The sequence below is a fragment of the Urocitellus parryii genome, chromosome 4 (genome assembly GCF_045843805.1).
Source record: "Urocitellus parryii isolate mUroPar1 chromosome 4, mUroPar1.hap1, whole genome shotgun sequence".
Taxonomy (NCBI): domain Eukaryota; kingdom Metazoa; phylum Chordata; class Mammalia; order Rodentia; family Sciuridae; genus Urocitellus; species Urocitellus parryii.
In genome coordinates, this window is record NC_135534.1 from 31,236,704 (window position 1) to 31,264,047 (window position 27,344).

The following is a 27,344-nucleotide window of genomic DNA, read 5'->3' on the forward strand; positions in this document are numbered from 1 at the left end:
CGGGTTTGATCCTCAGCAGCACATACAAACAAAGATGTTGTGTCCGCCGAGAACTAAAAAATAAATATTAAAAATTCTCTCTCTCTATCTCTCTCTCTCCTCTCTCACTCTCTCTTTAAAAAAAAAATAATAATATTTCCAGTTATCTAGCATCAACATTCAAGGCCTATGAATGATGAGAAATAAAATCAGTCATTATAAAACTCTTCGAGATCAAGAAATTTGAGGAAACATCCCAGAAAAAAATCAGAAGACAATTCCTATAAAGCAGCCCCATCTGGAGAATCACGAGGCCTAATTCACAATTTCACCCCAGTGATGTAGTATAATTCAGTGAAAAAATAAGGTTCCCACCTGATGCAGAGACTCAGGACATAGGCTCCAGAAGTCCCAGACCATGTCTGGGTCCTTCAGGTGTGTCTGAGGATTTCTCTTTTGACTGTGGACAAAGGACGGAAACTAAATGGGGAAAAAAGAAAAAATTCCAAAAACTAAGTTTATAGGAATTATGGTGTCTTATATTATACATTGCCTACTGCTCAGTTATGGATCATAATTCTAAATAATACTAGAATTTAAACTATCAAACCCTAAAATGAAATTTACTCAGCACATACAAGTAGTACCTAAGATATCTAAAGTATTTCAAATATACAAAGTTAAAGTAACTCCTTAAAGAAAAATAAGCAGGAACACACACACACACACACACAAAATCAAGGTCTATATGCACCTCCATCAGAGACATCCTTTACATATTTTAGGGCAAAGCCCCTCTTTTGACTAATCTTCAATGCTCTACAAGGAAAACTATACTCTTCCCATTTAAGGCAATGAATCTTGAAATGCCAAAACCAAGACTAACAGTAATTGTTGTCATTTGATCTTATAAAGAGATATTAAATGTAAAAAATATATTTAAAAGGACAATCCAGACAACCCAAATTCTCTTCTTTCTGCCTTTCCTGAGGCTTCTCCTCATATGCCAACCTACACAGAGCAGTTGAAATCAATTTAAAGCAACATTTGTGGAACAAAAAAAAATGCTATCACCTACCAAAAAGGCATCCCTGATGAAGAAAATGGGGGTGTTATTTCCAACAAGATCCCAGTTACCATCCTCAGTGTAAAATTTCACTGCAAACCCACGAGGGTCACGAACAGTGTCAGCTGAGCCCGATTCTCCAGCTGGGAGAGTCAAAGGGGAAATTAAGCATAAGTCATAGTATTCTGCAAAAGTCATAAAAGAAACATTAGGATCTGTAGTTTCTAATCCATTTCCCAGAAGCAAAGTAGGCATTTACATGCCTGGAACAGTAGGTATTTACATGCCTGGGGTAGATCTAATTACCACCCACCAGCTAATTAGATCTACAAATCAAACAAAACAAGTAATTGAGAGTAATAAGAGAGCATATATAATAACAGCTCAAAAGATTATCCATTTAATATAACTTTTTTTAAACTGGTAATTAAATTTTAAATTAATATAAGGGAAGAAAATAATTACAAAGATAAAGAGAGTGAGACGTCAAAACTATGAGGTTAACATTAAGAAAATCAGTTAAAATAAAAGTTTATTTTGTAATCTGATTTATTTTTACATTCTTCAATATTATTAAATGCACAAAGCCTAACATAAACACCAAATTAATCATGTATTGTGATGTGTAAGAGATACAGTACGATATTTCTGAATACTAACTAGCTCTATAACATGAGAAAAATCACTTAACCTTCTGAAATGGAATAACCTATTTTGCAAAGCAGATCTGAGCATTAATGTCTATAAAGCACCTAACCATGGTCGGTACAGACTTAATTCTCAATAAAGGACAGCTATTACCATTACTATTAAATAAGAGCCTTACTCCATGCTTCCCTTTGAGGCAACCACTTATGGAAAGCTCTTCCCAAATGTCACAAAACTGCAGAGGTAACCTCTGTTATAAGGGTGATTTCCCAAGACTTTAACAAACAGAAATATAAGTAATTTCTTACATGTCTCCAAATATTTTTTCTACTGTAAAACTTGCTAAATTTTGGAGAAGTGCTTGTTTCATATTTCCTAATAAGTTTTCTTGAAATTTTTAAGTTATAAATATCCCAAATAAAGTACAGGCTGAATTGCACAATACCGTCATGCAAACAGACTGACTTACCAACAGTAGAGAATCGAACTGCAATCGGAGTTCTCTTTCCAATATGCTCAAACACCTTTGCCTTCGAGTATTTGGTGATGTCATGTGTGACCTCAAAGTAGCCAAAGGCACCTAATGAGAAAGATACAAAAATGATTCACCATGAGACCTTCACTCAGACTATCAGCCTCTCAAACAGGCACCTGGTGTTGAGAGAAACTGGTGGTGTAGCACCAGCCTTCTAGGAGCTTCCAATGTGATGGGAGGAAGAGGAGCTGTCCAAACACAAAATAGTGAGATTAAATGCAAAGCTCAATTATCATTCATGTTCAAGTAAGTGCCACACAGCTGAGCCAAGAGGAAGAAATGAGTGGAGCTAGAAGTAGTTGATCAAAGTCAACCCAAGGACACAGGATCTCAGAGGGCCTTGATACAGGTAGGGCCTAGGAGAGAAAGAAAACAAGAGAAGAAAAGGGGTCAGGGTTATGGCTCGGTGGTAGAGCGCTTGCCTAGCATGCATGAGGCGTTGGATTCGATCCCCAGCACCACATAAAAGTGAATAAAATAAAGGTATTGTGTCCCTCTACAACCAAAATAAAATTGAAGAGAAGAAAATACAGGGGAAAGAATAGTTCTAACAGTTATCAAGGATGCCTCAGAACCAAACAATAAATTGATTAGCATATTAAATCACGATAGAAAAGACACATGCAGAAAAGACAGAAGAAATCTATCTAGGAGAAAGAATTGAAGAAATTAGGGAATCTTAACTGGAAGTCCAAGGGTGCAGGCCAAAATAATGTTTCATTTCTTTCTCTGGGGATCTTTTTCCTATTGAGTTTTTAGCTTTCTTTTAAACCCCATTCCCATCTTTTGTTTCCATCATAAAAGCAAAATCAAACTTTCACATAAGTTTTAGACAAAAAAGAAGGAAAAATCACCCAAACCTACCAGTCTAACACAACTATGCTCAATATTGCAGTTCATTTCAGTATGTAGTAAGAGCACCATTTAAACCAAGCTGTAATTATAGCACATGTGTCTATATCTGTATTTCTATATTTTTATTCCTTCATTGATAGTATGATAGAAAAAATGGAAGACCACTGTTTTTAAAATAAAACATTTTATATATACTTGTTCAATCCAAGGAATCAACCACTACGTAATTACTAATTCCCCCCTTTAGTAGACATTTTTTCTTTCTCTGATGAAAAGACATTTGGCACTTCTATCCAAGGTCCTCCAACACTTTGGGAAGGAATTTTGACCTAGGTATTCTGAACTAATCCTTTTTTTTTTTTAACCAAACAACCAGAGATCTCACCTGCTCCTTTAGCATGCACAACTCTCTCGGGAATTCTCTCTCGGTCAAAGTGAGCCATTTCATCAGTAAAAACCACATCCTGAACAAGAAGGGGCCCGCGGGGACCTGCGGTCATGACGTTAAGTTTGTCTCCTACTGGATTCCCAGCTCCGGTGGTCAGGACATCGGGTTTCTACGTGAACACGAAAGAAAAAAAAGTGTAAGAGAGTCGGCACAATCCAACTCGGAACACACTGTCACAGGATACATCACCATGCAATTTTTATTACTTGCTGCCCTTTTTTTAAATTCCCTGTGTCCAAAGTACTGAAATACTTCAAAAAATGCCTGAAATTTAGAGTCAAGTCTCAGAAATCCCAACAAGTCTCAATCCCAGTTTGCTGAGATGCTTGCTCTGAAGAGCAGAAAGACAGCTAAATAGCCTGCCAGCTGACTCAGTACCTGCTCTACAGTGAGCCACAGGGTTCCACAAGGAAAGTCCTCAGACTAGGAGCCCCTAAAAAGGATCACTGTGCGTAATACTGAATGTCCAAACTGATTATGAGAAAATGGCTAGCACTTCACCCAGGGATAACCCACACTCTGTTCCAGGGTGGATGTTCAAGGGTGCCATCCGGTACAGGGCACTCATTTCTCTAAAGACGATATGCCAGCTACTTGTGACATCTCTTTTGATTAAAAAAAAGTGACTTTTACTGTCACTGAAAATATCTTCTCATAAGATAGATTATAATATTAATGTCTGAAAAATGTCAAATGTCTCTGAAACGAGACAGGATATTTTACTGTAATAAACAACTAGTTTTGATCCACCCATTTCTCCAATTTCAGTGACATCAGAGGCCTCCAAGCTGTCCCTCTTCTCAGGACATGTCTCTCCCGAGGCATTCTTTAAGCCTCACATAGTACTTCACAGCTCTTAGCTTCATCCTGATCCATAGTCACATGGTTTTTTTGACCATAGATAACTGCCTCTCCAGTGTCTTTCCTGCCCACTGGGAAATCAAGGGAGATGTAGAAGCAGCCAAGCTTTGGTTTCATTCTCCTGAAAGAACAACTGAACAGGCTCTATGGATAAAAGTCAACAGACCAATCCCACATACCAGAAAAGCATTCTGAATACTTCCACATCTGGAGTGGATCTATAACACTCATTCCCTGTGCACAGCTGTCCTACATATTAAAATAAAGTTAATCCAGAATCTTCTCTAGAAGGTGATCTGGTGAGGAACTTAAACTATAAAAGTCCTGTGAGCTATTTGAGAAAAAACACTGAATAAGAGATCATGAAATATGCAAAGTTAATGAACAAGACTCTCACACACACTCATAAATTCCCCTAGCCTGCTAGAATTGTTTTCACATCAAAATGGGCAAAAACCAAGGGGGCACAGCGTCTTAAGAAAGCATGAGTGCTGGATTAGAGCTGGGGCCCAACTTCCAGCTCTGCCAATCAATCAATTTTTCATTGGCACAGAATAACTGCACCCTTGAGTTCATACAAGAGTTAAAAGAGCTAAATATATGAAAACACAGACCACACACTAGGCACACATACACCACTTTACCCAGCTATGAGAAAGTGACCTGATAGCAGAAGCAGCAGAGCATTTGAGATTTTTCTAGTAACCATGACAGATGTATACCACTCTCTTTTTGTAAATACACATTTAGCTAGTAGGTGTGAACTTGTATAATTTTATTTTTCATTTAAAGTAGAAGATGGCAATAAAAGAGCAAAAGTGCACAACTTTCCCTTTAGTTTAATCCTAAAGCCCTAGTTGGGTACAGTGGCAAGTGCCTCTAATCCCAGCAGCTCGGGAAGCTGAGGTAAGAGGGTCATGAATTCAAAGCCAGCCTCAGCAACTTAGTGAGGCCCTAAACAACTTAGTGTGACTCTATCTCAAAATAAAAAAAAAAATTTTTAAAAGGGCTGGGGATGTGGCTCAGTGGTTAAGCCCACTGGGAAATCCACTGGAAAGTGGTTAAACCTCTGGGTTCAATCGCTGGTACCAAAAAACAAAAACAAACAAAACCCCTAAAGCCTTGGTCTTCAGGCTTTTGATAGCGGCCTCTCCAGTGACTTGCACACAGGAACCAGCCAGGGGGCTTTTTAAGGCCTCCCAATGCCTGAATAACCCCCCAGACACTGATAACATAGCAGTCTGGGTGAGGCCCAGGATATTTTTAAAACCCCACGTGATTTCAAAGTGAAGACAGATTGAGAACCACTGACAAGAGCCTTGGGATGACACAGACATAATAAATGAACTGGGGCAAAATAAACCTGTCTGCTCTTTAAATACTTTTTTTTTAACCATATAAAAAAAGCACTAAAGAAAGCCTAAAAAACATAAAGGGAACTTCCCAAAACAATAATGCCAAGAGGATCCCAAGCAGCATAGTAAAATAAAAGCTAAACATCCTACTACATATACGAAAATTCACAACAATCCTTCAAGGTAAGGAGAACTATTACCCCATTCTCAATATGGGAAAACAAAGGATAAGAAAGTAACCTGCCCAAGGGGCAAAGCCACAACTTGAATCCTGTCTGATTCTAATGATGACTCTTCATTGATTGACTAGGTTACACTAAGCCACATGTGCGCTATTTATAATCACCACAAAGAAGATAGAAACTCAAGACACAAATCAACCACTGCAAGGAGTGAACTTCATTGGGATCTGGATTTGAACAGTTTAAGGAGGAGACAGACTATGTCAAGGGCCCCCAAGAGCACCCCCAGGTTCACTGATTCTCTAGGACTCCCAGGACTCAGCATCCAGTCATTATCATGGCTACAATTTACTACAGCAAAAGGACACAAAGCAAAGTGTGAAGCAAACCAGGAGCCAGCTTGCAAGAGCCCTCCAGTGAAGTTCTACAGGACACATCCAGTTTCTTCAGCAAAGGTTAGGGCCACACCTGTGAAACCGTGTTCAGCAGGGAAGCTCTTTAGACTCAATAGCCAAGTTTTAAATCAAGGGCCAGTCACGTGGCCCCTCTCAGCCTCCCAGAGGGGCAGCAGTTGTACAGTGTAAACCCTGTCATTTGCACGGTTTAAATATAGCTATCAGGATAGTGGGAACACCCCCAAAGCCCAACTTGCAGACACCAGCAAGGGCCAACCTTGCAAGCAGGTCTCTCTAGGGACAGCAGTCTCCCACCTGCTGTAATCACTGCCTTTCTTCACCATCAGGGAAACCAAACACACGACTGGAAAACTGTTCATTTTTCTAGATGTGACCATGAAATTTCCAAGAAGCCCTATCTTTTGGAGATAAACACTAAAATATTTATAGATGAAGTGATACCATGTCTGCAATTTGCTTCAGAAAATGAAGGTGATGCAGGTGGAATAATAATGAAACAAGATCACTATGGGGGCTGAGGGGCATGGACTACACTAGGACTGGTGTGAAATTTATCATGATATAGAATTTTGATTTTTTTAAATGAAGAATCAAAGAAAAATGTTTAATGCAAGATATATGGCAGAGGGCTGGGGATGTGGCTCAAGCGGTAGCGCGCTCACCTGGCATGCGTGCAGCCCGGGTTTGATCCTCAGCACCACATACAAACAAAGATGTTGTGTCTGCCGAAAACTAAAAAAAAATAAATATTAAAATTCTCTCTCTCTCTCTCTCTCTCTCTCTCTCTCTCTCTTAAAAAAAAAAAAGATATATGGCAGAAGCTGAAGCAAAGGCAGGAAAAATGGAGGGCTGCTTCAGTGCTGCTAACACATGAGTGTGGACTCCACCAGACTCTGTTCTGCTTTCCTATATTTACATGCTTAATCAAGACAAGAGTAGGAGAGTTCCACACCCACATAAAATACACACTGGGCAGTGGACCTGCTGATTAACACTCCTCCTGCCCAGAGGGCTTAGCATCACTAGGGAATGTGAAAGTTTAATTTCCAGGTAGGCCACTCAGTGCTAAATTTTGCATTCAGTCTCATGTGTGCCTTCTTCTTTTTTTTTTAATCTTAAACACTCTAGGGGGTAGTTCTCAAGCACAAAATAAATCAATGAATTCACAACACCAGATGCACCCAAATATCTAGTAAACTCATCCTGGTTAAGCCAACAGGTGGTTATCAGTTAATATGAATTAGTCTATACTCAAAAGGCAAAAAAGAGTTTTTATTCTTTTCTATTTGTTGCCTAAATTATCCTATACACTGTACTTAAGGGATTCAATAATAAGATACTCAATAAATATGTATCCAATAAAATATTAAATAATATATCATCATGCTAGGGATGTCGCTCAGTGGTAGAGCACTTGTCCAGCATATGCAAGGTCCTGGGTTCAATTCTCAGTACCCCCCAAAAATTATAATAATGTATCACAGAACAAGTGAGCTCTAGTAAGATTAAGAAAAAAAAACAAACTATGGTCTTGATAAAGAACATAAACTGCTAGATCTGAAAGTGTACCTGAAACTGTCTTCATAACACACTAACTGCTATCAAATGTGTGACCTTTACAGCCTGTCAACCTAAATACAGACGACTCTCTGAAGAATACTGATATGTTTCTTGGGGAACAAGTGAGGAACACTGCAATGTGGAACGTGCATCTCGTGGAAACCCCAGGCATATTCTAAGAGGAAAGGGAAGCTTTTAAAGATAAAAGAGGAAGAATTCATAAATTGTTTTGAAACAATAATCCTTGGTCACAAGATTAATAGGAAGGGTGTTCAAAGATCAATAACCAGCTGGCACCAGCCCAAAGTTGAATAGACAGTTGCTACACAGATGCCCTTGCACAAGCATGTTCTGTGTAAGGATGAAGTGGCCTTTGTGCACAGTCATGGCTCTGGCAGCCTTTGGTGACTAATTCTTGTTACCAGGACTAGGAGCTTTAGCACTGGTGGTGGTGGTCAGGCTTAACACAAGCAACTCCATTTTGATTCTGACAACTTTCACAAGCCTTAGGCTAACACTTAGGGCAAGGCAGAACATTAAGGTGTCTAGAACGCAAAGCAAAGAATTGCATATCCTTGGTGTGAAACCTCATGGGGACAGGGGGAGCAAAAAAGAAAATTTACAATAGCTCCAAGGACCCCAGGGAAGAGAACCGAAAGGTAGTTTTAATTCCAGAAAAAAAAGAATAATAATGACATTATTATTATTATATTATTATTATTATTATTATTCTATAACACCTTTTACAAGAACAAATATCAGACTTCATACTGATAGTGCTGGCCTCCAAGAACAGAGTAACTGAATACAGCTTCTCCTTTATGCGAGTGAGAAATGTTTTGTTTTTCAAACAAGGCTCTGTCATACTATTTTGTATAAGACTAAACCCATTACAATAGTTTCTAATTTTCCCTTCTTTCCTCTCGGCAAATTGCCAAGTCACTTACTTGACTACTACAATGTTTTCAGCCAGAAATGGTCAAAACATTGCTACTGGTTTTCGAGAATTAGAAACAGAATAATTGTGTAGAAAAATAAAACTTTTAAGATACACAGAAAATTACTATTGCAAAAGAAATTTTTTCTTTCTTGGAACTGTCTTAAGTAAATCTGGTAACACTGAGATCAGGGCTAATCCTCAAACTTTCCAGAAAAGGTAGAGTTTTGGATAGGGAAAGGGAGAGTTTGGAGAGATCAGCTCAAAAAATAAAGCTCAGGAAGGGGATCCAACATGGCGGCCGGCGAGGAAGCAGCGATTCCAACGTCTCCACTTTAACGGGATAAGAAAGACCCACCTGAACAGATGCAGCCTACCTATGGAGGAACTTCTAGCATAATTCCCTTAAGAGGAGAGCAGCCGTGAACTGGTAGGTTTATTGGAAGTGACAGTTCGTCCCAGAGAAGTGGATCTTGGACAGCCTCTCGGGCACAGAGGTATAGTCCCCCAGCCATCAGCTGCTCAGCAAGCGGCTCCCCCGGGAGGCCTAGAGCTCGCTCTGGGAACAGCCACTTCACCTGCCCGGTTCCTAATCACGCGGCCACAGTTAACCGGCTCCACAGGTGGCCCAGCGGCGGGTGCGGAAGTCGAGTCCTGAGGCCAGCGGCCACTTTTGCAAGCGGCTGACACCCGAGCAGTTTGGCCCGCCCCGCCAGAAACGGCAGTCAGCCTCCGCCATCAGGGCTCCCCTGGGAGGCATAGAGCTCGCTCTGGGAGCAGCAGCCTCACCTGCCCGGCTCCTAACCACGCGGCCGGTTCCTAACCACGCAACCACAGTACCTGGCTCCACGGGTGACCCCGCGGCGGGTGCAGAAGTCGAGTCCTGAACCAGCGGCCACTTTTGCAAGCGGCTGACACCCGAGCAGTTTGGCCCGCCCCGCCAGAAACGGCAGTCAGCCTCCGCCATCAGGGCTCCCCTGGGAGGCATAGAGCTCGCTCTGGGAGCAGCCACTTCACCTGCCCGGGTCCTAACCACGTGGCCACAGCTACCTGGCTCCACAGGTGGCCCCACGGCGGGTGCAGAAGTCGAGTCCTGAGCCCAGCGGCCACTTTTGCAAGCGGCTGACACCCGAGCGGTTTGGCCCGCCCCGCCCGAACCGGCAGTCAGCCTCCACCATCAGGGCTTCCCTGGGAGGCACAGAGCTCGCTCTGGGAGCAGCAGCCTCACCCGCCCGGCTCCTAACCACGCGGCCGGTTCCTAACCACGCAACCACAGCTACCTGGCTCCACGGGTGGCCCCGCGGCGGGTGCAGAAGTCGAGTCCTGAAACCAGCGGCCTCTTTTGCAAGCGGCTGACACCCGAGCGGTTTAGCCCGCCCTGCCAGAAACAGCAGTCAGCCTCCGCCATCAGGGCTCCCCTGGGAGGCATAGAGCTTGCTCTGGGAGCAGCCACTTCACCTGCCCGGGTCCTAACCACGTGGCCACAGCTACCTGGCTCCACAGGTGGCCCCACGGAGGGTGCAGAAGTTGAGTCCTGAGGCCAGCGGCCACTTTTGCAAGCGGCTGACACCCGAGGGGTTTTGCCCGCCCCACCCGAACCGGTAGTCAGCCTCCGCCATCAGGGCTCCCCTGGGAGGCACAACCTCATTTGGAGTAGGGGCTGTGCAGAGCTGCCATCTGAGCAAGCAGGGCAGGCAGACTTGCGGCCCACTGGAAAGACAGGCCAGGTAGCTTGCCAGCGTGGTGGACACGCAACACCGAGGCAGTCGCGTCACACTGGTTGGAGTGGGGGTGGAGCAGGGTCGCCGCCCGGGTCCGGAGGGGGCTCAGCGACCCGTTGGAGAGGTAGTCAGGTACCCCCATTGGGAGTGGGGGCTGTGCAGAACTGCGACCTACCGGCCTAGAGGCCTGCCAGCGCGGTAGACACGTCACACCAATTGGAGTGGGGACCCAGCAGAACCGCCACCCACATCCAGACCAGGACCAAAGACCCCAGGGCGTGGTAGTTACGTCACCACAATTGAAGTGGGGGCAGAGCAGAGTCGCCACCCGTGCCCGCGGGGGGGGGGGGCAGACCTGCGACCGATTAGCGGGGTAGACAGACCACCCTAATTAGAGGAGGAGCAGAGCCACTACCCGCCCTGCAAGGGAGACTTCCCAACTATACAAGAGCAATATAAATAAATAGGGGGTAAAAATCAAAAACACAACAGTTGCACCAAGCAGAAAGAAACGCGAGCAGTATGAAAAGACAAGGAAAGAAAGGACCACAAGCAATGCAGGTCAACTCAACTTTAGAAGAGGTAATAGCTGCAACAGATGGAATGTCAGATAAAGAGTTGAGGATATATATGCTTCAGATGATCTGGAGTCTCAAGGAAGACATTAGACAGCAAAATCAGACAATGAAAGATCACATTGACAAACAAATCCAGGAAGTAAAAGATCAATTTCACAGGGAGATAGAGGTAATAAAAAACAAACAAATAGAAATCCTAGAAATGCAGGAAACAGTAAACCAACTTAAAAACTCAGTTGAGAATACTACCAGCAGAGTAGATCACTTAGAAGAGAGAACATCAGACAATGAAGACAAAGTATTTCAACTTGAAAAGAACATAGACAGCTCAGCAAGACTGCTAAGAAACCATGAGCAGAACATCCAAGAATTATGGGACAATATCAAAAGGCCAAATTTAAGAGTCATTGGGATACAGGAAGGCACAGAGCTCCATACCAAAGGAATAAACAGTCTATTCAGTGAAATAATATGAGAAAACTTCCCAGACTTGAAGAATGAGACAGAATCCCAAATCCTAGAAGCCTACAGGACGCCAAATGTGCAAAATCATAAGAGATCCACACCTAGACACATTATAATGAAGATGTCCAACATACAGAATAAGGAGAGAATTTTAAAAGCTGCAAGAGAAAGAAAGCAGATTACTTTTAGGGGTAAACCAATCAGGATAACAGCTGATCTCTCAACACAGACTCTGAAAGCTAGAAGATCCTGGAATAACATATTTCAAACTCTGAAAGAAAATGGGTTCCAACCAAGAATCGTGTATCCAGCGAAATTAAGCTTCAGGATAGAAGATGAAATTAAAACCTTCCACGATAAACAAAAGTTAAAAGAATTCACAGCTAGAAAACCATCTCTTCAAAAAATCCTTGGCAAAACATTACAGGAAGAGGAAATGGAAAATAACATTGAAAACCAACAATGGGAGGTAGGACAGTAAAGGGGGGAAAGTAGTCAAAATGGATAATAAATCAGGTTTAGTAACATCAATAAACAAATATGGCTAGAAGAACAAACCAGATCTCAATAATTACCCTAAATGTTAATGGCTTAAATTCACCAATCAAGAGACACAGGCTAGTAGAATGGATCACAAAACAAGACCCAACAATATGCTGCCTACAGGAGACGCATCTGATAGGAAAAGATATTCATAGACTGAAGGTGAAAGGTTGGGAAAAATCATACCACTCATATGGACTGCGGAAACAAGCAGGAGTGGCCATACTCATATCTAATAAAATAGATTTCAAGACAAAGTTAATCAAAAGGGATAAAGAAGGACACTTCATACTGCTCAAGGGAACCATACACCAACAAGACATAACAATCATAAATATATATGCCCCAAATAATGGTGCAGCTTTGTTCATCAAGCAAACTCTTCTCAAGTTCAAGAGTCTAATAGACCACCATACAATAATCATGGGAGACTTCAACACACCTCTCTCACCTCTGGACAGATCTTCCAAACAAAAGTTAAATAAGGAAACTATAGAACTCAATAACACAATTAACAACCTAGACCTAATTGACATATATAGACTATACCACCCAACATCAAGTAGTTACACTTTTTTCTCAGCAGCTCATGGATCCTTCTCAAAAATAGACAATATATTATGTCACAGGGCAACTCTTAGACAATATAAAGGGGTAGAGATAATACCATGCATCTTATCTGACCACAATGGAATGAAACTGAAAATCAATGATAAAGGAAGGAAGGAAAAATCAAGCATCACTTGGAGAATGAACAATAGGTTGCTGAATGATCAATGGGTTTTAGAAGACATCAAGGAGGAAATTAAAAACTTCCTAGAGTTAAATGAAAACACAGACACAACATATCGGAATCTATGGGACACATTGAAAGCAGTTCTAAGAAAATTCATTGCTTGGAGTTCATTCCTCAAAAAAAGAAAAAACCAACAAATAAATGATCTCATACTTCATCTCAAAATCCTAGAAAAAGAAGAGCAAAACAACAGCAAAAGAAGTAGAAGGCAAGAAATAATTAAAATCAGAGCTAAAATTAATGAAATTGAAACAAAAGAAACAATTGAAAAAATTGACAAAACTAAAAGTTGGTTCTTTGAAAAAATAAATAAAATTGACAGACCCTTAGCCATGCTAACGAAGAGAAGAAGAGAGAGAACCCAAATTACTAGCATACGGGATGAAAAAGGCAATATCACAACAGACACTTCAGAAATACAGAAGATAATCAGAAATTATTTTGAATCATTATACTCCAATAAAATAGAAGATAGTGAAGGCATAGATAATTTTCTTAAGTCATATAATCTACCCAGATTGAGGCAGGAGGATATAGACAATCTAAACAGACCAATAACAATAGAGGAAATAGAAGAAACCATCAAAAGATTACCAACTAAGAAAAGCCCAGGACCGGATGGGTATACAGCAGAGTTTTACAAAACCTTTAAAGAGGAACTAACACCAATACTTTTCAAGCTATTTCAGGAAATAGAAAAAGAGGGAGAACTTCCAAATTCATTCTACGAGGCCAACATCACCCTGATTCCGAAACCAGACAAAGACACTTCAAAGAAAGAAAACTACAAACCAATATCTCTAATGAACATTGAGGCAAAAATCCTCAATAAAATTCTGGCGAATCAGATTCAAATACATATCAAAAAAATTATACACCATGATCAAGTAGGATTCATCCCTGGGATGCAAGGCTGGTTCAATATACGGAAATCAATAAATGTTATTCACCACATCAATAGACTTAAAAATAAGAACCATATGATCATCTCGATTGATGCAGAAAAAGCATTCGACAAAGTACAGCATCCCTTTATGTTCAAAACTCTAGAAAAATTAGGGATAGCTGGATCATACCTCAACATTGTAAAAGCAATCTATGATAAGCCACAGGCCAGCATCATTCTAAATGGAGAAAAATTGAAGGCATTCCCTCTAAGATCTGGTACAAGACAGGGATGCCCTCTCTCACCACTTCTGTTCAACATAGTCCTCGAAACACTGGCCAGAGCAATTAGACAAACGAAAGAAATTAAAGGCATAAAAATAGGAAAAGAAGAACTTAAATTATCACTATTTGCAGATGATATGATTCTATACCTAGCAGACCCAAAAGGGTCTACAAAGAAGCTATTAGAGCTAATAAATGAATTCAGCAAAGTGGCAGGATATAAAATTAACACGCATAAATCAAAGGCATTCCTGTATATCAGCGACAAATCCTCTGAAAAGGAAATGAGGACAACTACTCCATTCACAATATCCCCCAAAAAAATAAAATACTTGGGAATCAACCTAACAAAAGAGGTGAAAGATTTATACAATGAAAATTACAGAACCCTAAAGAAAGATATAGAAGAAGACCTGAGAAGATGGAAAAATATACCCTGCTCATGGATAGGCAGAACTAACATCATCAAAATGGTGATATTACCAAAAGTTCTCTATAAGTTCAATGCAATGCCAATCAAAATCCCAACAGCATATCTTGTAGAAATTGATAAAAGAATCATGAAATTCATGTGGAATAATAAAAGACCCAGAATAGCAAAAACTATGCTAAGCAGAAAGTGTGAATCAGGTGGTATAGCGATACCAGACTTCAAACTATACTACAGACCAATAGTAACAAAAACAGCATGGTACTGGTACCAAAACAGGCGGGTGGACCAATGTTACAGAATAGAGGACACAGTAACCAATCCACAAAACTACAACTATCTTATATTTGATAAAGGGGCTAAAAGCATGCAATGGAGGAAGGATAGCATCTTCAACAAATGGTGCTGGGAAAACTGGAAATCCATTTGCATCAAAATGAATCTGAATCCCTATGTCTCGCCATGCACAAAAGTTAACTCAAAATGGATCAAGGAGCTTGATATTAAATCAGAGACACGGTATCTGATAGAAGAAAAAGTTGGTTATGATCTACATGCTGTGGGATCGGGCTCCAAATTCCTCAATAGGACACCCATAGCGCAAGAGTTAACAACTAGAATCAACAAATGGGACTTACTCAAACTAAAAAGTTTTTTCTCAGCAAAAGATACAATAAGAGAGATAAACAGGGAGCCTACATCCTGGGAACAAATCTTTACTCCACACACTTCAGATAGAGCCCTAATAACCAGAATATACAAAGAACTCAAAAAATTAGACAATAAGGTAACAAATAACCCAATCAATAAATGGGCCAAGGACCTGAACAGACACTTCTCAGAGGAGGACATACAATCAATCAATAAATACATGAAAAAATGCTCACCATCGCTAGCAGTCAGAGAAATGCAAATCAAAACCACCCTAAGATACCATCTCACTCCAGTAAGATTGGCAGCCATTAGGAAGTCAAACAACAATAAGTGCTGGAGAGGATGCGGGGAAAAGGGCACTCTTGTTCATTGCTGGTGGGACTGCAAACTGGTGCAGCCAATTTGGAAAGCAGTATGGAGATTTCTTGGAAAGCTGGGAATGGAACCACCATTTGACCCAGCTATTCCCCTTCTCGGTCTATTCCCTAAAGACCTAATAAGAGCATGCTACAGGGACACTGCTACATCGATGTTCATAGCAGCTCAATTCACGATAGCAAGACTGTGGAATCAGCCTAGATGCCCTTCAATAGATGAATGGATAAAAAAAATGTGGCATTTATACACTATGGAGTATTACTCTGCATTAAAAAATGACAAAATCATAGAATTTGGAGGGAAATGGATGGCATTAGAGCAGATTATGCTAAGTGAAGCTAGTCAATCTTTAAAAACAAATACCAAATGACTCCTTTGATATAAGGGGAGTCAACAAGGACAGGGTAGGGACGAAGAGCTTGAGAAGAAGATTTACATTAAACAGGGATGAGAGGTGGGAGGGAAAGGGAGTGAGAAGGGGAATCGCATGGAAATGGAAGGCAATCCCCAGGGTTATACAAAATGACATATAAGAGGAAAGGAGGGGTAAGACAAGATAATACAAATGGAAGAAATGATTTACAGTAGAAGGGGTAGAGAGAGAAAAGGGGAGGGGAGGGGAGGGGAGGGGGGATAATAGAAAATAGGACAGACAGCAGAATACATCAGACACTAGAAAGGCAATATGTCAATCAATGGAAGGGTAACTGATGTGATTCAGCAATCTGTATACGGGGTAAAATTGGGAGTTCATAACCCACTTGAACCAAACCGTGTAATATGATGTATTAAGAACTATGTAATATTTTATTTTAATAAAAAAATAAAAATAAAAAAAAATAAATCATAAAAAAAATAAAGCTCAACAAATGAAAGATTCCTTTATTCTTTGTATTAGAAGCAGCAGTAGTCACTGAATTTAGGAAATTAAAAATAAAAATGGGAAAATAAACGCAAATTAATATTTATTTATTTTACATTTTGCAATCATCCTCTCCTTTCTTACTTGAAGAAAAACTGTGGAATGGTCTAGATATTGGTGAGGAAGTAGAAGTGAAAACAGAAATTTTGATTCCATGTCTCCTGTTTTCCCTGCTGACATACTATGACTCAGCAATTCCACTTCTAAACATTTCCCAAAAGAAGTAACACATGGATCAAGGATGTGTGTCAATGTGGAGCACTTGCCTAGCATGTGCAAGGCCCTGGATTCAATCTCCAGTTCCAGAAAGAGAGGGAGAGAGAGAAGAAAATGAAAGCACATGTACATAAAGGGTTAAATCACTCAGTCACTCCCTCTCCAATCCATACATTGGCAGTGTAACATCAACACTTACTATCCAGGTTACCCTAAAAATTATAGACCCTCGTGGGCTATATACATAACTCACTGACAGAAACAGATGGGCTAAGACCCATCCTTTCTCCCAGATAACAAGGCACTGTATAAAAAGGTAAGGCTTAAAATGTTCAGATTCTCCAGCCTGATCTGATGGGATTAAAACTTACTCATTAAACCTAAGCATCGTGAAGAAAGAGCCCTTGCATTCTAGGCAGTGAACAAAAATACCCACTTAAGTTCCATTCAGAGAGGCTAAGGATAACTATAGAATGGCCTTCCTCTGACCAATGTATTTTGGGAGTAAGAGGCAAAGACTTTTAAGTGGACCCAAGTCACGCCTGTGAAGACACTTGATTGAATGCTCCATTATTAAAGTTTACAAAGCTCCCAATTCACTTGTCAGCAACAACATCTGACCACAAGGAGACACGCCCAATAAATTGCTTTCACATTGGCTGACTCTGGTTCCAAAGGAGGATCCACCCAATTTGGCATCCTCTAGCTGGTTCTTGAGGGAGGAGACAACAGAGTGCCCTCCCATAGTAGGTCCAAAATCTAAAGCTCCCACAATTCAGTAAAAGATTAAAACGAATTGGGGAACAGAAGGCAGAATACTGATACAGAACTTCCCACTTACATCAAGCATTTAGCAAGCATGGGGACATGTTTTGTTTGTTTGTTTGACATCATATGTTACCAGCATATTTTTCTAACAAAAGAAGTATTTTAATGTCAGAAAATTAAAAAGAGATCATGTCTATTATTCTATTACCATATCATAAGAAAATAGCTAGACAGGTTTTCACTAAATATGGAATGTATATTTTAGACAATATAATAGCTTCCAAGACACAGAGGTAGACTGCATTTTGCAGCCTCCCTTACAATTGTGTGTCCTATAACAGAGTTCTAGCCAAAGGAATGTAAATGGAAGTGACTCTAGTCCCTAAACCTACCAACGTCCTCCTCTGTGGCTAACCCTTCTGTGGCTAGCCTCCTTCAGCCTGGAGTCCTCAATAATTGTGAGGAGCAGAGCACCTCCTTCAGCCTCCTTCAGCCTGGAGCCCTCAATAATTGTGAGGAGCAGAGCACCTGCCCACTCCCTTCAACCTCAAAGCACTTTAGATCATAAGATTATAGGTGAGAAAAAAAATTTCTAATATATTTACATCATTATACATGTTGGGATCTATTATTATAGCATTTAACCCACCCCGGATTAAACTTAAAGCATGGGCTATGAATCATCAATAAAAACATAAACCAATTTTTCACAGGACAAAAAATTTGCTAACAGACACTGCAAAGAAACATAAAAATGATCCATAGCACCTGAAAAGATGCTCAGCATCATTAATCACCTGAGAAATACAAATTAAAATCACAGAGATAAGAGCTCAGAACCACAAGAATGACTAAAATTAAAAGACCAACAAAACCAAGAGACAGTAGGATGTGGATTGACTGGAACTCTCGTACACTTCTGATGGAAGAGTAAAACAGTACAACCAGTTTGGGAAAAGTCTGAGCAGTTTCCCATAAAACATTCACTTACCCTATGACCCAGTAAATCCACTCCTAGGTATTTTCTAAGAAAAATTAATGCATGGGTGCACATAAAGACTAATATAAGAATTTTCATAGAAACTTTATTCATAATAGCCAAAAACTAGAAATAAGTAACAAGAAGGAACTTTTCAGGGTGATGACAATCTCCTATACCTTCATAAGGGTTTTAGATTCATTGGTGTATATATTTATTGAAACTTGTGGAACAGTAGACAATATTTGTTCATTTCACTGTATGTAAATAACACCTTAAAAGCATATACACACATTGAACTGTTAATTCACATGATCCATGTTTAGGAATAAAGCATACTGATGTCTTCTTACTCTGAGGTTCACTAAATAAATTAATAGACTACTGGATGTATAAAAGGATGGACAGATGGAATAACCTGTTATAAAAGACATGTAGCAAAACATTAATTGCAGGATCTATATATGAGAATATGCTGCAAAATTCCTTCAACTTTTCTGAATGTTTTTTTCACAATAAAGCATTTGAAAATTACATAAGCTAGGTGGCTTGGGCAAAATTCCTTCTGGAGGGTAAAAATAAGCAATCTTCACTCAGCCGCAAAAATGAGAAATATCAATGTAACTATCAATCAGGAGGATGTATACAATATGCTGAGATGCCATGAGCAAAAGAGACAGCAATACTTCAATGGAGGTACCCAATTACAGATGTGCTTTGTGGCCCAGCTGTTTCTCATATGGGCAACTATGCCTGGAAAATCAACAGCAGGGACTTAAGGACTCAACAAAAGTTAATGAGTCTCCCAAAGAAATAGCAAGCTAGTCTCAGAATAAAAGAGAGTCTTTAGAAATGAATATATTTGATTTATAAAAATCTCACTATATCACCCATAATATTCCTCAACTAGCCAATCATTCATGAAAACTTCAGTGTGAATCAGGAATCAGCAGTCACTGGGTATGCAACAAGTCCTGGTCTCAAGAAGCTCAGTTCTAATCTTGACTCTGCCACCAACTAACTGCATATCCTTGATTAAGATTCTTACATCTTGGGCTGGGGATGTGGCTCAGAGGTAGAGTGTTTACCTAGAATGCATGAGGCCCTGGATTCCATCCCCAGTACTGGGAAAAAAAAAAAATAAGTTAAGTCTCTCTGGTATGAAAAAAAATGAGCTATTTTAGTGGTATATAACAAAGAATGGGATTAGGAGCTTAGAGAAGAATGGCAGCCTTCTCACAAACAGGGAACCATTAACACAATTCATGAGAGCACTTGGCATCAATGCCCCAGTTTATGAACATTTTAGCACAGTTTTGAGAAAGAGCACTTAACTGGATAGGGAAAAATGTAGAATTAGCCCTCTCTGCCATGTTAACCAGAAGCCCTAGGAACTTGGCATGACACTCTGGTCCAACCAGCCAGAAAACTCAACCAAATGCAGCCTCATCTAATCCAATCTTCTCAAAGATGCCCTTTAAGACTCTGCACCTCTGGGCACAGGCCTGGAATGCCTCCCCCACCACCGCTGGATTGGATCCCTCTCATTTTAAAAAATTCTGTTCAGATGTCACCTGCTTTGGGGAGTCTCACCGTCAACTTGTTCATTCCCTTTACCAGTCTTCAGGTACTTATTAGACCCTTCACCACACTGGTGATTTATCTTGTCTCCCAGACTAGACTCTGAACTTCTCAAGGATGTGGTTCTTGCCTCATTGGAATTTGTACACCTTGGCCCAGCACAGTGCAAATGAAATAATTTTTAAAAATATTTTTTATTTAGTGGTTTAATGCTGTACGTACTACACATGTCACCATGATTGCTGCTGAAGACATCCACCTAAAATACAGTTCTTATATCCCACAAACATGAAAGCGTGCAGATATTGTTTCGGTAAGGTTAAAGCTAATGCCTGCTCCCACTTCACTCTGACTTCCTTTCTTGAAGTTGCAGCTCTCTGCCTCTTTCTCCATGCTTTTTCCTTCCGCCCTCAAGCTGTGACCTCTGTCCCAGTAGGCAATAGTGCAAAATTCTGAGCCAACCACCCGCGTCCAGTGGCCAACGACAAATCCTGCAGGCAGTCAGCCCCGCGCCCCAGAAAGCCGCTCTCCTGTCCCCCATGAATGTAACAGTCCACCTCCACCCAAAGACAGCCCCCCGCCGCCTGTGGCCGATGGTACAGCCCGGCTCAACGCAGCCTCGGAAAAGCAGGGGCCGTTACTCGCCAACGCCCCGCGGGGACCCGCCGGCCGGCTCTGAGCGCACAGGGTGTACCTGCGCCGCCCGCTGCTCCTTCCACTGCTTCATCTGGTCGCTAGCTGGATCCCGGCTGTCCGCCATGGTGTCGAGTTGGCGTAGCAGAACGTGCCAGTCAGCCTTGGCTCGCGCCTCTGCACCCTCAGCAGACGATCCCCGTCTGCTGCTCGGCGGCAGAGGTCGGAAACTTCAGGCTCCACCAATCAGCACCGCCCCCCTCCTGCCGCTTCCTGATTGGCCGTGAGAGCTCTAGGCGGGATGGGATTGGACGCCCAGCGGGGGCTCCTGGAGCGAGGCGGGCCTGGACCCTGCGGAGAGACTAGTGCTGGAGAGAAAAGGGAGAGAGCCCTGGGGGCGCGACAGGTGGAGCAGTGCAACTGTGGCTCGCTCAGCCCTTAAGAGTCAGAAGTCCTGGGTTGAATTCCTTTATGCAAAACAAGGTTGTGCCATGCCCAGATATAAGTATTGTTTGCTACTGAAGGATGGGTGGATCCTTTTTTCTTACATACTCTTTTTCTTATTCATGGATTATCACTTACCAGGCTAGAATACTAATAATACTATGAACCAATATTATCTATACTATTACCAATAATATTGTTTAGATTACCAGTATTATCCTCACTTTACAGAGTAGGAAACTGAGGCATAAAGAAATTAAAAAATAACTTTCCCAAAGTTACACAGTTATTAAGCGATAGAGTCAAGATTCTAGCCCCATCTCCAGACCCCGTGGCTTGTTGCAGAAGTGAATGTTGAAAAGAACCAGTCATTTTCTTCCTCAGGATAAATATCAACAAAGTTTAAAAAAAAAGATAGATCTCGAGTCAGTCACATGTTAACCTTTGTTCTTTATGTGAACATTGCCCTGTTGGAGTTCTATTATTTGTTATTATTATGCTGTTTTCTGTTTCTATTATTGTTGGTTTGAATTCCTAAGAAATTATTTCCATAGAAAGAGAAATGGAGAAACAAGACCAATTTCTGATCTGGTAATATCTTGTTTTAAATAAGGTGTATGCTAGGCAGGGATGTAGCTCAGTTGGCAAAGTGTTTTCCTTGCATTTGCAAAGCCCTGGGTTGACACCCAGTTCCAAAAAAAAAGGACCCCATTTCCCCCCCCCCCAAAAAAATCATACTGGGTACATAGGTAGAATTTCTATTTATTGGCTTTTTTATTATAATTTAATTTTAGTTTAAGTGAAAACACCTCTAAAACTCAGCCCTACTTTGAAAATACTGGAAATCCAATCTCTTTTACTCCTAAAAGTAATTCTAAGTGATAAACAGATTTGGACCCAGGTTTTAATATTTTCTTCATATGAACACATGAGTTTTAGGTTGGTATTGTCATTTAGCAAATGCTGCTTTCCAATTGTTCCAAACCTGATGAAATAAAAATATACTGGCATAAAACATAATGTTATTAATCCTGATGTCACCAAATCTAAAACCAAGTTTAAATATTCAAGAGAAAATGTTGGGAAGTCCACTGGGAAGCTTTATAAATTTTCTTTAATCAGTAGTAAAAGAAAAGAATGGAGAGAATGAACTCTATGACTTTTAGATGACAGGTGTACCATGCAGCAGGAGCAGTAACGGCATCTAAGGTAATTATTTACTTAGGTTCTGTTTCTCACACTCTGAGAGGGTAAATCTTCTACATATTTTAATTGTCTTCACTATGTCCTTGTGAGGGAATTGCAGGGGTAAGCAGAGGAGAGAAACAAACAAAAAAAAGAACATAGTAAGAGATGTTTATGATTCAGAATGAGCCACTCATTTGAGGCACAAGAGTGAGCAGTGCCACCGCTCTGTGATCCTACCACCGTGGCCCAGATGTCCCTTGGTGTCTGAAATGGCTGCAGTTGGAACAATCATGAGAAGAAAAAATTTCATATGCCTTTTCTCATCCCAGCCTCATGTGCCATGCTACACCCTGAGTGTCTGAGGAAAAAGAAATGCATTAGAAAATAAGCTAGAATTTATCTTTTCCTTAACTTCTCTGTTTTCTGATATTAAGAGTAATATGTACTTACTAATAGACACCTGAAAATGCAGACATATATATCAAACAATCACATATTAATGTTAATAAATAGGTATCTTTCTTACCAACATTTTCTATCATATATATATATATATATATATATATATATACACACACACACACATATACATATACATAAAGGTATTGTATGAAGAAAGAAGTTTGTAATTGATTATAAAGAATATATAATCTTATGTCCTTCTTCTTTTCACTTAACATCATAGGATGAAGTTTTTCCCAAGTCATTAAATATTCTTCAAAAAATGTGAATCCCCACCCCATGGCTGCACAATTTGCAATCAAACTATGTGTCTATACATTTTCCATTACCAGGAATGCTTAAATTTTTTCGTACTGTGACAGTAGTGATACCCCTCCTCTGCATTTGTATTTGCTTCTTTAAAGATCCGTTTTCAGAAGTACTTTTCAGTTCAAATCATTTGAACATATTAAGGCTCTTATGACATACTGTCAGTTGCTCTCTGCAATACTTGAACCAGCTTAAACTCTTACTGGCTATAAGAGTGTGGATTGGCAATAAAATCTTAAAGATAGGGGAGTAGCTGGATTCTATATGTTTACAAGATGCATATTTCATTAGATTCTTTTGAGTGGAGAACCCTGTCGTGTTATGCTCAGCCATCATGGCGACCCCACACGATTCATTCAGCCCACTGAATGCCTGCTGTTCCTGGGCCCTCTGCCTGAGAGGCTTTCAGAGCATCCCAGTGAAACAAGAAAGTGTACAGAGTGCCAAAAGGGGGAAGTTCAGTGGTTGTGGGGGTGTACCTGAGAAGACAGCCTAGCCTGAACTTGGGAGGCCATAGGAGACTTCCTTGAGGAAATAACAGCAAAGTGAATCTTGAAGAATGAATAGATATTAGGTACCAGGCCAGAAATAAGCATGCTATGATCTACCCTGTTACCAGAAATCTGAAGAAATTTCTGCATTTTTCCTTGAAATCCTGACTTTATCCATGCTGGTACTGTGATGCCTCAAGTAGGATTGGGAGAGCAAGAAAATATTTACAACTAGGGTTAAGGCCTTTTCAAGTTCACCCAGGTACACTGACCTCTGTATTTGACTTTGGCTTTGACTTCTGCTGTTTACCCACTTTCCGGGGATCCTGCACAGCCGATGTAAACCAATCATGTTTGGCTACTGGGATGATATACCCGGCTGGGAGTTATTTTCCAGTGCTGCTATCTCCGAAGTGTTTGATTACCAGTCTCCTATGTGCGGGTGTCACACGTGTGCTCTCCCTTGGCTTAACTGTGTGCAGAACCAGGTGCAAATTCTTGCACCTTGACAGTCCCCAAAATGACAAAAAACAACAATAACAACCACAACAAAACTCACAGGCAAACCAACACGTTCAATGTCGACTGAACCTGAGGTATCTATGGAGAAATGTGGTTATGAAATGTACTTATTTTGAGGGGAACCACTGGCAACAGCTGGGGATGGTAGTCTAGGTGGAGTGGGACAGGTGTCTTTCTCCTCTCTTTTTTTTCTCATAAGCACAGATCATAACCCAACAGGACTTCAAGAGGCAAAACAGCATGCTACATAGTTAAAAGTCCCAACACTAGCATTGGGGCCCTTGAAGTTGACTCTACTGTGACTATTGACAAACTATGTGACCTCAGGTAAGCCACAATCTTTCTAAGCTTCCATTTCTCTTTTGTAAAATGGAGATAGTAACAGCTTCTGTCTTACTTATAACCTAAGCTGCTAAAACAAAATCTTGTTTCAAGATCAAAGTTTACTTCTCTCACTCAAAACATCCCATACCTAGATGGTGCAGGGCTGGTTGGGCATCTCTGCCACCTTTAATACCAGGCTTCCATTTCTGAGTCCAGTGTGGCTCCTGCAGCTCACACATAATCATAGCTGCATGCCAGCCAGTGGGAAGGGGGACAAAGGAGCACGTGGAGCACATACCCATTCCTTTTTAGTGTCCAACCTAGAAATGACACTCTTCATTTCTACTCTCATTCCATTACCCCAAATTTAGTCACATGGCCATGCCTCGCTCTTCAGGAAACTGAGAAATGTAGTCACTGACTGGGTGACCATGTGCTTGGCAAAACTCAGGCATTCTATTATAAAAGAAAGGGCATGTGTCGTGTGCCACACTGACCTCCTGGGGTTGTTGGATTCAGGGGATGTCGTGCACGCAGATATCAGTATTCCCCAGTTATGAGAATGACCATTGCTCTTGAGCCCCCTGTGACTTTTATGGGCTGATTCAGCTGCTGAGAAAATGCAACAGATTTTGTGCTCCCACATTATGTTCCTCCCACCCCTCTAGGGTGTGCTGTAGTTAAGAGACTGCCTCTTGTCACTTCACATATGGCTGCAAGGTCACATTGTGATGAACAACCAGAGTTGTAAACCAAACCTTCCCATCCTGCATAACCATCCTCTCAAAACTTAGCAAAAGCTTACATTGCTCCTGCTATGCCCGGGCTCCACACTAAGGATTTTTCCAACCCTATCTACAATCCCATAAGGCATCACCCCTTATTATCTTCACTCTACCTACAGGAAATTGAGGAACACAAAGTTAAGTAACCTCCCAAAGTCACATAACTAGTTAGTGCCTTTGGATTCAGACCAAGCAGTGGCTCTAGAGAGCACATGTCAACTCCTAAGTTGTTTTGCCCGCAACAGAGTGTACAGGAAGACAGGAAGATGGGGGCGAGTGTTCCCCATTTGTAGAATACACCCAAAGCCTTGTCCCACACCCTGCTAGGACCTGGCTCTGTGGGAAGCACACTGATGTAAACCAATTGTGAATTTCACATTTCACATTCTTGTGATTGAGAAAGACACAGGAAAATGACATTCTAGGCTTTTGAAAGAATCATGAGCGGTTATAGAGAGTCACGTGGGGGTGAGGAACAACCAAAGGTGATAAGAGTGGTAGAGAAGAAGCTGGACAAGATGCAGCTTGCTGAGCACAGGGAGCAGGGGAAGGAGGAAGATCTTTAGCCACCCTTCTTCCTCTCAACGAAGCACAGGCAGAGACTGGGACTTCTAAAATTACAGAATGAAGATCCCCGGGAAAACATGTCCATTCAGACAGTTTCCACCAGGCAAGAGCTTCCACTGGCCTGGATTACCTCTTATATGCAGCTCCTGCCCCAGGATAGGTGGACATAAACAAATTCTACTCTGAGACTCTGTGACATGAAGTAATATTATTCTAATTGTGCCAAGGACCAAAAGCAATGGCCTCATGCAAACAAAGGTCGATTTGTAATTTTTTTTAAAGGCACCTTACACTCAAATGGGTCAGAAAAATTGCACACATGTGCAGAATACAGGTATTAAGATATCAATAAGATGATAAACAGGGCGAGTCTGAGTAAAAGGCAAACTGGAGTTATTTGTATTATTTTTGAAAATTTCTACAGTTTTAGTATAATATCAAAATAAAAATGTACCAAAGTGTGTAAGTATATTCCTAGGGGGCCAGTCATATGTAACCATCTTCTCGGGGAATACTTTAATCACAAATTGTTCAGTAGTGGACTGAAAGACAGGGTGGGCCCAGGTTAGGCACTACATAGGGGTAAAGTAGCAAGAGCAAGGGAAAAAAATAGGTGGGAAAGAAATACCACTCAAACTTCCCCTGCATCACCATTCCACCCAGGAACCAGTGATTTGTTTTTTCTAAGAACAAGTTAAGACACAATCATGGTTTGCATCTGTAATGTCCCCCAAAACCTCATGTGTTGAAGACTTGGTTCCCAATGCAGCAATGTGCAGAGACGGAGCTTTGGGGAGGTGGTTGGGTCATGAGGGCTCTGACTTCATCAATCACCACCACATCAGTGGGTTCATAGCTGAATGGACTATTGGGAGATGGTAGAAACTATAGGAGGTAGAGCCTCATTGGAGGAATTAGGTCATAGGACATGTCCTGGAAGGTCATATCTTTCTCTTTCTCTCTCTCTCTCTCTCTCCCCCCTTCCACATTTTGTCCTCATTGAGGTAAGCAGCTTTGCTCTGCCAATATACTCCCCACCATGATGTTCTGCCTCACCAAAAACCCACAGCAATGGGGCCAAGTGATTGTGGACTGAAACCTCTGAAACCATGAGCCAAAATAAATCTTTCCTGCTTTAAGTTGTTTTTCTCTGGTATTTTGTCACAGCAATGGAAAGCTAAATAATATAGACACAAAAATTGAAGATAAAAATAAGAAGATATAAATACAGATAAATAGCCTTATGGTTTTCTTAATTCATATGTATGAGATTTAATGTGTTAATATTAAAAAAAAACTTTAGTTCATCCCACAAAACGTGCTGTAAGTTAACCTTGTATTATTATCTATAAGGAATTACTTGACAATGTTTGTTTCTAACTTTTTCATTACTGTATAATTAGCTATCCATTTAGTAAATATCAGCTATTATCTTGTCTAAATACGCCCTGACTTTATGGCTGCCTTTGGTTATGTTTGGAACACAATGTATCGTGCTATAGGTTCACACTGTTCGGTTTAGAGATCATTCTGTATATTGTTCTGTTGGCAGAAACCCTGAGAATACAAGCCTTGA

The 27,344-nt window shown here is 40.9% G+C and overlaps 1 protein-coding gene across 1 annotated transcript in view; it reads right to left on the minus strand.

Annotated features, from left to right (window-relative positions):
* The window catches only part of Cat (catalase), a 43,419-nt gene extending 22,517 nt beyond the window's left edge, over positions 1 to 20,902 (minus strand). The window contains exons 1-5 of the mRNA XM_026404840.2: positions 20,738 to 20,902; positions 3,469 to 3,640; positions 2,163 to 2,273; positions 1,058 to 1,188; positions 355 to 459 (exon numbers count right to left, since the gene is read on the minus strand). Of these exons, the coding sequence (XP_026260625.2) occupies positions 355 to 459; positions 1,058 to 1,188; positions 2,163 to 2,273; positions 3,469 to 3,640; positions 20,738 to 20,803 (585 nt within the window). The 5' untranslated portion in view covers positions 20,804 to 20,902. The remainder of the gene's footprint in view (positions 1 to 354; positions 460 to 1,057; positions 1,189 to 2,162; positions 2,274 to 3,468; positions 3,641 to 20,737) is intronic.
* Positions 20,903 to 27,344: the final 6,442 nt, after the last annotated feature.